This window comes from Apium graveolens, chromosome 11, assembly GCF_009905375.1.
Source record: "Apium graveolens cultivar Ventura chromosome 11, ASM990537v1, whole genome shotgun sequence".
NCBI classification, from domain to species: Eukaryota; Viridiplantae; Streptophyta; class Magnoliopsida; order Apiales; family Apiaceae; genus Apium; species Apium graveolens.
The window spans coordinates 55110403-55121166 of NC_133657.1; the positions used below are offsets into that span (position 1 = coordinate 55110403).

General features: G+C 36.0%; 1 protein-coding gene across 1 annotated transcript; it reads right to left on the reverse strand.

Moving 5' to 3' along the window:
• Positions 1–9485: 9485 nt before the first annotated feature.
• Positions 9486–10516, reverse strand: LOC141695507 (uncharacterized). Its single transcript, XM_074499746.1, has 2 exons — positions 10513–10516; positions 9486–9952 (listed from the first exon to the last, which is right to left on the reverse strand). The coding sequence occupies exons 1-2, from the start codon at positions 10514–10516 to the stop codon at positions 9486–9488; spliced, it is 471 nt and encodes a 156-aa protein (XP_074355847.1).
• Positions 10517–10764: the final 248 nt, after the last annotated feature.

The window sequence follows — 10764 nt, forward strand, 5'->3', positions numbered from 1 at the left end:
AATGGATCAAGGAGTGGAACAAAGTTGATTTTTTTCCTACTACAAATATTCTTGTTGAGCACCTGGCTAAAGCTGATGAGATGCTGATGAATGATGACTTCAAAGCACAGCTCAGAGTTACTGCATTGAGTACCAGGAACCTTCAAGGTCAACACTCAATAACTCAAGCCAAGGTGGACAAAATTTAAGAAACACTGATTCAGCAAGACATGAATGTTAAATTGGACAAGAAAAGGTTTTTTAAGCCAGCCTTTGACCACATTGGGTATATAGAAAAGACTCAAGAAAAGCAGCAAGCACAACTATCTGAAATTTTGAAGAATCAAGCTGCTCAACAAGACCAACTCAATGAAATCCAAAACTCTATGGAATTGCTTGTCTCCCTGCTTCTACCAGATGATGCCAAAAAGGGGGAGAAAGTGATTAAGTCCAAATGCAAAACTGATCAACCACTGAAGGGTAAGGATGATGATAATGAAGACCAGGGAAACTCTGAAAGGAGTAGAGGTCTAAGTCAAGGCAGGGGCTCTTTATCATGGGAAGCCAGAACTACAAGTCAAAGAACAAGTTTTGATACTGGTAAAAGGATAAGTTCTGATGAACAAACTCTGAAACTTGATGAAGAGATCTCCAAAAGGCTATTCCTAAAGGACAATCCAGGCATGGATATTGAAAGTCTGAAGGAAGAAGAGATTAGACTGAAAGCTGAAAATGACAAATCTAAGTCAAAGTCTAAAACTTAAGTCACAACAAAGAAACCACCTAAGCCTAAGGGCATTGTGATCAAAGAGAGGACAGATACTGAGGCATCTAAGGCCAAGTCCAAATCACAGGTGGAAGTTGATCCTAGATTCAAGGGTAAGGCAAAAGTTGATGAACATGTAAAGATATATATGCCAACTATGGATCTGGAAGCAAAATCTGATGAAGATGCAACTCTGATTTTGAAGAAGTAAAGCAATATTCAAACAACCTCTGACAGAGCTCAAGTTGTCTTGACATCAGAAGAAAAGGAAACCTCTGACATTGCTCATGTTAAACCTTCAAAAATTCTACTACCTGGGTTTACTAAAGCTCAACAATCTGCTCAATCTATGAAGACTTCAACAAATGTTTTTAAGGGTAGATTGCTCCAAGGGAAGGAAGCTAGAGATAAAACAGGACTGGGTAATGCTGATGAGAAGAGAGTAAACAACTCTACTTTAGATCCTACATCTCTTTCTGAACCAGGAGTAGGGACAACTCCAGAAAGACTAAATCAATTAGAGTCTGTACAAATGGTTTACAACTCCATACTGAAAGAAGACATAATGCTTTATTTTATGACAGATGGGAGAGTATTTCAGATAAGAAAGAATGCAATTCGGTTGAAGTATTATGAAAAACTGCAACATGTTTTATTTCTACTTCAAGTGAAGAACAGGTCAACAGATGGTGCTGCTAGTTACTTAAAATCTGATATTCAAAGGCAGAAGAAACTTTACTCTGTAAAGTCTGACAAACCATACTATCCAAAGTACAGAGCTCACAATGGTGAATTAGTTGAGATGAAGCCTAATACCGCCAAGATCACTAGTTATCTGGGTATTAAGCATGTTGAATTTAATCTGGAGTCTGACAAAGCTAATCTGATCAAACTGGATCGGGAAATAAGGAAAGCAAAGATTAATGATCTCAGGGCTGCTATCTTTCAGACAGGAGAAGATACAGTTGAACTTAAAGATGCTAAAAGGAGGATGACAAATGAACTTGAATATGCTGAGAGAACTCTTTTGAAGAACTATCTCAGAACAACTCCTCACATTCAAGAGATCAAAAACTGAAGCCAAGTCAAGGACTACAACTGTTAAATTTTGAAGGATATACAGGCTAAAGCTGATATCATACTTTAAGGATGGTAAAAGCTACAAGGACTGTGAGTTGTAGTTATCTAGTCAAATTCTCATATGCATTTGTACTTAATGTTTTTGACATCATCAAATATCTATTGAACTTGTATATTATGCTAATTTACAAGTTGGGGGAGATTGTTAGATATATTTATGATGTCATGTCTAATAATGATTTGTGTTTAGTTTTTCATATCTTGACTAACAGGACAAATCAGGACTTAACTGGAAATCAGTACTTATACTGAAGTTAGAACTTAAGATATCAGAACTTAAGTTATCAGAACTTAAGATATCAGAAGATATTCATCAGGAGATAATATCAGGACTTAAGAAGACTTTCAGATAAGGAAGACGACTGATTGAACGGAAAGAAGATCAAGACTAAAATAAGAAGAGATATGCATGGAGAAGAATTCTATGAAGAATAGAAGACTTGGAGGAAAAGATAACTAATTGATATATTTTAGGTTGTAGACTTATATTCGATATCAATTAGAAGATTATCTTATAATTGTGTGGTATATAAACACAGCATAGGGTTTACACTAGATGTGTTATCATTATCGAGAATATTATTCATTGTAACTCTAGCAGCTCTCGTGATATTTGCTCATCACTGAGAGAGAACGGTTCCATTGCAATACTATTTTATTAATAAGATTATTCTGTGTTACATACTTGTGTTCTTAATTCGATTTTATTGTACTATACACTGTATTCAACCCCCTTCTACAGTGTGTGTGACCTAACACAATCAATTTCTTTCCTTACGATCTATTTAATGGTATGAATAAATTAAGCTAATAATCCCTAGATCAAAACACATAATTTCAATCAAGAACATTCAAAGTATATACAAACCGTAATTTCATTAATTCAAGAATCAAACAATGATCTCTCTATGATATGAAACTCAACATCAGTCGTATAATATATCAAATTGACCAGAATCTCATGATCTACAACATGCAATCATCAAAACACATAAAAAACTTCAAAATTAAAAATCATAATCTAATTATAATTAAATTCGAATTTAAATAAAAATATAGAAAAATACCACTTGAATATGCCATTGAATAGATTGGAGAACTTGATTCTACTTGTGACGAGCTTCGATTTGACTACTTGCATGCCAAAATCGGAGTTCGATAACGCCTTTGAATCCGTGTTTGATTATGAAGAGCGCTATGAATAATACTGTTATCTCTGGATAATTATCTAATTTTATTATTTGTCAATGTTTATTTGTACAAAATAAGATACTGTATTGGCTATTTATATTTACGGAATATTGTTACCCGTTGGATCATATCGGATGTGAAAATAAAATACTTAATCGTTAAGTATTAATAAAACTAATCTAATTCAGTGCCAGTTTTTAGGATAATTATCGAAACCAGGCTTTTTGCAAATACAGTCTTCGTCTCAGCGCTTTGGTTACACGAATTAAGAGAAGATAATATAATAGTTTATTCAAAATATTTCGTTTCTCAAAAATACGGGTTTTATCGGTTTACCGAAACGAAAATAATATCGTAAAATTTATACCAGGAACCATACAGATAAAACCGTACTCCGGATCGAAAAAGTCAAAACACGGAAAATGCTCAGAATGATCATATTAGGTTAGAAAGAAGTTTTCTCGAGACTTCCAGGTAGTAAAAATGTAAAAAACGGTTGAAATTGGATGATTCCTGATTATTCAAAATAATTATTATAAATCTGAAAAATAATTTATTAAATCTATAAATCCTTTATAAAATCATAAAACAACATAAAAATTAATAGAAAAATATCAAAATAATCTATACTTTCTTTTAGACATATAAAAATTAAAATTTACAAATTCTATCACATATAAACACCAAACACGGATACCAATTAACACATAATTCACCAAAAATTCATATAATAATCACATCACATTTATTTATTGAAAAACAAATTACACGTTATATCACGGATATTACATAAGGAGTCGCAAGTAAGGATGCCAAGGACATGTTTTTGCTCTTAATCACCACTTTGTTCAAAAACTAAGAAAGCTAAAGGGAGCCTAGTACTCGCAACCTAGCTTTCTAGAGAAGCATTGGTGCGCAACTTAGCTTCCAAGAAGCGGAATGGTTACAACCAAGTCTCCAATAGGGAGAAGCAAGTCGCCACTCATCCATACTAGTGCTTCATATTCGCAACTAACTAAGAAGCTCAGAAATAACTAAGGCAAACTCCAATAATATACCTTGTAACGTCTGGGAAAATTACGTCTGTATTATATCATAATGATAATTAATTATATGTGTTAATGTGTAATTAACTGTCAAACCCTAATTGTTATGTGTTACGTGCATTATGTGTCGTCTCGGTATTTTAAGATATTTTTCAGATACTTTATTTTGCATTTATAACTTTCATATCAAAAGTTATACGACCCGAATCATGATTTTAAAGCATATATTTCAAATAAAATAATGGGCCTTATTTTTCATCAAACGGCTTTTACCATCGCGTTATTCTGAACATCTAGGTATTTTATAAATTTTCTCGTTCCGCGAGCTATATCTATTGTTACTTTCAAGCAGTTTCAGTCGGTTAAACCTCCCTAATTTGAGGGAACAGCAGATCCTATTAAGGCTACCACTTGGTTAAAAGAAATAGAGAAAGCATTTGCACTTGTGAAGATAGGTGAAGACTGACTTTGCTAGTTACTTGTTGAAAGGGGAAGCAAACTATTGGTGGGAATCTAATAAGGCTTTAGAAGGTAAAGATGTTATTGCTTTGGATAGGTTTAAGGAGCTGTTCTTAGAAATAAAAATCCTCGCTATGTGAAGAATCAAATGCAGATTAAGTTCTTGGAACTGAAGAAGGGAAGTATATCCGTGACAGAGTATGAAGCCAAACTGAGTTGGCTAGGTTTGTCCCAGAACAAGTTGATACTGAAGAAAAACGAGTTCAAAGGTTTCAAAAAGGATTACGACCGTGGATTAGAGGACAAGTTACAATTTTTGAATTAACAACGTATACCGTCGTAGTCCAGAAAGCCCTGATTATTGAGGGAGAAAGCGAAAAATCTCAAAAGAAAATAGGACAGGGAAGTTTCCAAAGCCGCTCCTGTATGTCAGGGACTTCCTCTTAGTGTCCATCAAATACACCAAATAGGCTTCATTACCTTTCTTTAACAACCTCTTGGTCTGGGTCATGGTTAGAAATTTCTCGGTCTGTCAACCTTTAAACACTATCTTCTTTCCATCTTGCACTATTATTTTTATTTTTTTCCTTGATAATGTATATGCACTCCTTACTGGATAACCAGTCAATTCCTAGGATCATATCTGATTCTCCTAACGCAAATGGGATTAAGTCAACCTCAAAGACTTTCCCTTCTAGTTTCAACTTGCATCTATGATGTACTTGATTAACAGGAATGATCTCTCGGTTCGCTATTTCTACTTTTAATACCTCACGTACATGTACAACATTAAGATACAATTTCTTAGCAAAATTTCGAGATATAAATGACTCGGTTGCTCCGGAATCAAATAAGACATTTACACGTTCAGAATTTATCAGAAGGGTACATGTTATCACATCGGTGTTCCGGAAAGCATCCTGAACGGTCATGTTAAAAGTCCTAGCAGCTGGAGGCTTTTTGGAAGCAGCTCTGCTCATCCCTGAAGCCTAAGGCCTTAACATGGGGCAATCCTTTTTCATATGCCCTGTCCTTCCGCACTAGAAGCATGTCACTCTCGGTTGTGGGAAATTTGGGGAAAGATGTCCTAGTTGGTTGCAATTGAAACACTTCAGAGGGGCTCTTTCCAGGACACACACTCTGAGGCGTCTCTTCACATACGTTTAGAAAACCGGTATGGGCGAGCGGGGTTGACTATGGAATGTCGCTCTATATGGTCCGCCGCCCTAGCCGACACTCTCACTCGGGGCCTTTCTAAATCTGGGGCCTCTCGCAGGTTGGGACACCACTTCCCTGAAAAACCTGCTTGGAAGGCTCCTATTCCCGATTCCTTCTTGTGACGGCCTCAACCCCGGGGTCAGGAGTTGACGTCACTAATAACAATAATTACAACCATAATGCAGTCCAAATCATTATTAATACGTAACTACGACCCCTTTATCCAGACCTTTTCCAGGTTTAAGTATGACTTAGGTTACATCTATTACAAAACCAACCTACTACAAACAATCTGAACAATACTATCTTAATACAGCAACTCAAGAGACCATCTTTGGTCTAACACAACTACCTTAGAGGAGCCTGACACAGAAAGCACTGGAATTATGCCCTGACTACCGCGGAAGAATCTCCTAGGCATCTGCAATACATATATAAAACATTCTGCAAGGGTTAGCAATCAATTTCTCAGCAATACCACTATATGAATAACAAGTAAAATAGTTTATTGTAAAACAGTGATAAGAACAGAGATTATAGCTCGTTTGCAAAATATGGTAAACATTCATAAACTGGATATTCAAAACTAGCATGCTCTGAAAAACAACAATATCAGTCGTGTTCTGTGTATAAACACCAGAGTTAAATCTCAACATGCTATTTCATTTCCAAATCATCTGTCTCAAACAAGCTGATTTGTTAAACAGTTTCAAAACTGAATCAATCAAATCTATTGGACGTTCAACGGGTGAAGATAGCTGATCAATCTACCCTCACCGGACAGCGACTAACGGCCGTCCAGAATAAAGAATGTGTTCCGGAACTTGGGAAAAGACTAGCTAGGTCTTTCCCCCAACGCTGGACTAATCGGTTAAACAGAGCACCCAACCGAATTAGCCACTAACGCCTACTCAATTCCAATAGATCAACTGAATTCCCTTTTACCTCTTTCCAAAATTCCACGACATAGGTGTACCAAAACATTCCACGACATAGGTGGATCAAAACATTCTCTTTATCCATTTTTCAAAATCACTATCACCTATCTCTTTTTAAAACCATTCTGTCATAGCACACTATTCAAAACTTCTTTCCATTTTAATCATGTTTAGAGATAGGCGCTTTCAGAAGTTACTTTTCCCCAAAATATATTTTAAACAACATTTCCAAATACGGGGGATACGTAACTTAAAACATTTATGTTCCATTATGAGATCACAATATTAGCTATTCATATATACTGAACCATAAAAGAATGGTCAGGGGTATTGCCTTGCAGAGCTTTACAACTATCACTGACTGATTATGTGTTGAATCGGACATTCAGCTTATGACTTAATTAGCAGATTATCCTGGATTCGACTTCAATGCTCAGGTCCTTCGCTTGGAACCTCGCTGAGCTTGTCGACTGATCACTAGATTATCTTTAGTTCGATATCAATTCTTAAGTCCTTCGACTATAACCTACAGGAGTCGAAATACTCTATGTTAGACATCTAGGTATGTTTGACATATCCTCGCTAACACATACTCATTCAATATCAAATCCTGACTCGTAGTTATTCGTACTATAATCATACACGCAACAATTAGGATTCATGCATTCAAGACTCAGTTCAACATTCAAAACTTGGTTCGATGATCATTTTCAGAAAATACATATGACCAACATTCGAAAAATAGGGTTGTCATATACTTTGTAAAATATTCCATCACAACACCAATAGGTCCTGCAAAATACTTATTTATAGCTATATACGTGTGTATATATATATATTCAACTAGTAACCTCGATAATCACAGGATATGCCCCCACATTTTCGAATTCAATTTTCCCAAAATTCGGGCAGCACATACTCTGTTTATCGGCCTACCTGTCGAAATAATTCGACGTCGAACCCAAATAATTACAACAATCACCACAACAAATCAACATTCGCAAATTCCCAAATGAATTCGTATATAGTTATTAATTATTTTTCGTATTTTATATTTTTATAGGACTCAGAATTAATTCATCATAGTCCACCGTCGGCTCGCCGAGGCTCATCGCCGACGGCGGCAAAATTCATCGGTACCCAATAAATTTCGGGTTTCCACACGAAATTTTACCGATTAATCACTAATATATCCCGCACGAAAATTAATTCATGAATACCAATCAATTATTTTCTTCCGAGATAATAAAATAGTAATAAAAAATTTCCAACAGAACACGGGGATGAACAAGCCGGAAAAACAAAGCACGACAGAAACAGGGGAGCACAACAGCGCACACACACAAACTCGAACCACACACACACACAAATACACAGTCACACACACGCGAATATATAGCCACATACACACCGCCACCACCTCGCCGAAAAACCGGGGAAGGGCGCCAATACACGACCATAGCTGAATTATTCTGGAGAGGCGACAATCAACAACAAAACATTCATAGGTGCATAAACATAAGCATATATATAAACAGCCAAATGAAGAGCCAAATAAAGCAGAGGCCAAAAGCAATGGCCGAAAATCACACAACAACCAGGAGAACTCACCTGAACCAAAACAATAGAGAAGAAGGGGAAAAGAAGGGGTAGGAAGAGAGTGAGAGTGAGATAAGGAGAGAGATGAGAGTTCACAAAGAGATTAGGAGCGAGAGGAGCAGAGAAAAAAAATTCGAGAGAGATCTGTTGCAAGAAGTGAGAGAGAAGAGGATAAGAATAATAGTGCTTATCTGTTTTTCTGCTTTTAATTATCATAATTTAACACCACATTCTGATTTTAACGAACCATTTCTTAGGCGACAATAACCTGAAAATTACCTAGTCAGTCTTAAAATTTTCTAAAAATCCTGAAACTAATAAAACTAAATTTTTCATAATTTTTATATTATATTTAAAACGCAACTCGTACCCGCAATTCACAATTAATAAACCAAGATGCACTTAAAACAATTTCAGAAAATCAAGAAAATAGTCTTAAAATGTTATAATTATCCCGAAGTTTATAAAAACATAGATTTCGTAATTTTAAAATAATTTCTGAAACATAATTTATACCCGCTTTTAACAATTAAACAAATCAACGCGCGGGTGAAATTAATCCCAAAAATTCCCAAGATAATTTTAAAATTCTCAGAATATTACAGAAGAATGAGTTTCATAATTTTTAAAGAATTCTAAAATTAAATAAAGATTTAACTACTAAATGCAATCAGAAAATCATATAGGACTAAATAATCGATGAAATATTAATTTCTAAATTTTATAAAATCCCAAAAATAATTATTATAATTATAAAATCATAAAAAAAATTTAGAGACAATCCAAGTATTTATGCAAATAAGTTTGCATTAAGTTCACTTTTAAAAGTGAAAACAATTCAGTACAACTCAATTATTAATTTCGCGAACAACCTAGTACACCATAAATCACACATAGATAACAATAAAACAACACATAGCTGATAGGAGTTATACACATATCTAATTTGATTAATATTCAACAATTACACATTTAAATAGTATAAAGATATACAAGTCATTACACTTCTCCTCTTTGACTTCCTATTTTCATTTTCCTACTTTCCTTCACTTTCAAGTTTTGCTCACTGCTTGCTTCAACAATCGAGGCCTTCTGCACTAGGGTGGCATAATCTGTCAGCTCTAACATCACCACTAAGTTCTAAATCCACTATTTCAGACCAAGATGAAACCTTCGTGCCTTCTTTTCTTCCGTATTCATAAATTCTGGTACAAAGCGTGACAACTCAGTAAACTTGGCCTCGTACTCTTCCACCGTCATTCTATCATGTTTCAATTCTAGAAACTTGATCTCCATCCGAGTCTCCATTAACCTAGGGAAGTACTTGTCTAAGAACAACCGGGTGAATCTATCACATGGTATCACAACATCAGTCTCAAGGTTACACTTAAACTCCCACCAATAGTTAGCTTCCCCCTTCAGTATGTAGGAGGCGAAGATGGTCTTGTATCGCTCTTCGACACCTAGTATCTCAAATGATTTATCTATCTCCTTAAGCCAGGCCCGTGCCTCCACGGGGTCGGAAGATCCTAGGAACTCCTGGGGTTTGAGGGACTTAAACGCCCTGAAGGCGGTAGCAGCCTTTTGTTGGGCAATATGTGGCGGTGGTGGAAGGGCTGTTGGTTTAGATTTTCCCTTAAAAGATCCATAAATTCATTTCTGGGGTTTCCCCTTGGTGGGTATCCTCAACTTCTTCCTCCATATATCCTTCTTTATCAAATTCATACAAGTCTAGGTCCTCTTCACTTTCCTCATTAACTATATGGTCAGGTTCGTCCCGCCATTGATTAAGATTCTGCGGGCTGAGCCTTGGTTCCTCTTATACGGGGTGACATCGTTCTGATAATGAAAATGGTGTCAATATAGTTGCATATTTCTATATTTTAATTAATTCATGTATACGTACCTATGTATTTAAATATTTGGCATGATTATATCAAGGTGCAATAATAGGGTAAGATGATTTTTTAATAAATGCCAGATTAATATATAATATGGTCTCCCAGACCATGTCTTGGGGACAATAACAACCATCCAAAACCATACGCGTTTCTGAATACAATCTACCAACTACATAATCCTGAATACTGAATAACAAATACATAAACCGGGAACCTTGTAGGGATAGGAATGCTATCTACTATTAGCTATCCTAAAAACACTTATGATAAGTCACCCATCCCTTTATAAGGTCCGTTTACGACCACTGCTCACTCAGTCCGAATCACTACGCATGAGGTCTTGAACCATCCACATTGCTCCTACCAACATCATCTCAGCATCAACTACTGATATGTATCCTCCCATCATAGTCATCCTCATCTGTACTCGAGTACGGAGCTCAATTCCATCAATATCCCAGCGAGCTATGGTCGGGGAAGCAGCCCTAGAGTCCCCGGGGTACCCAAGCCCGGTAGCTCTCTTGGCG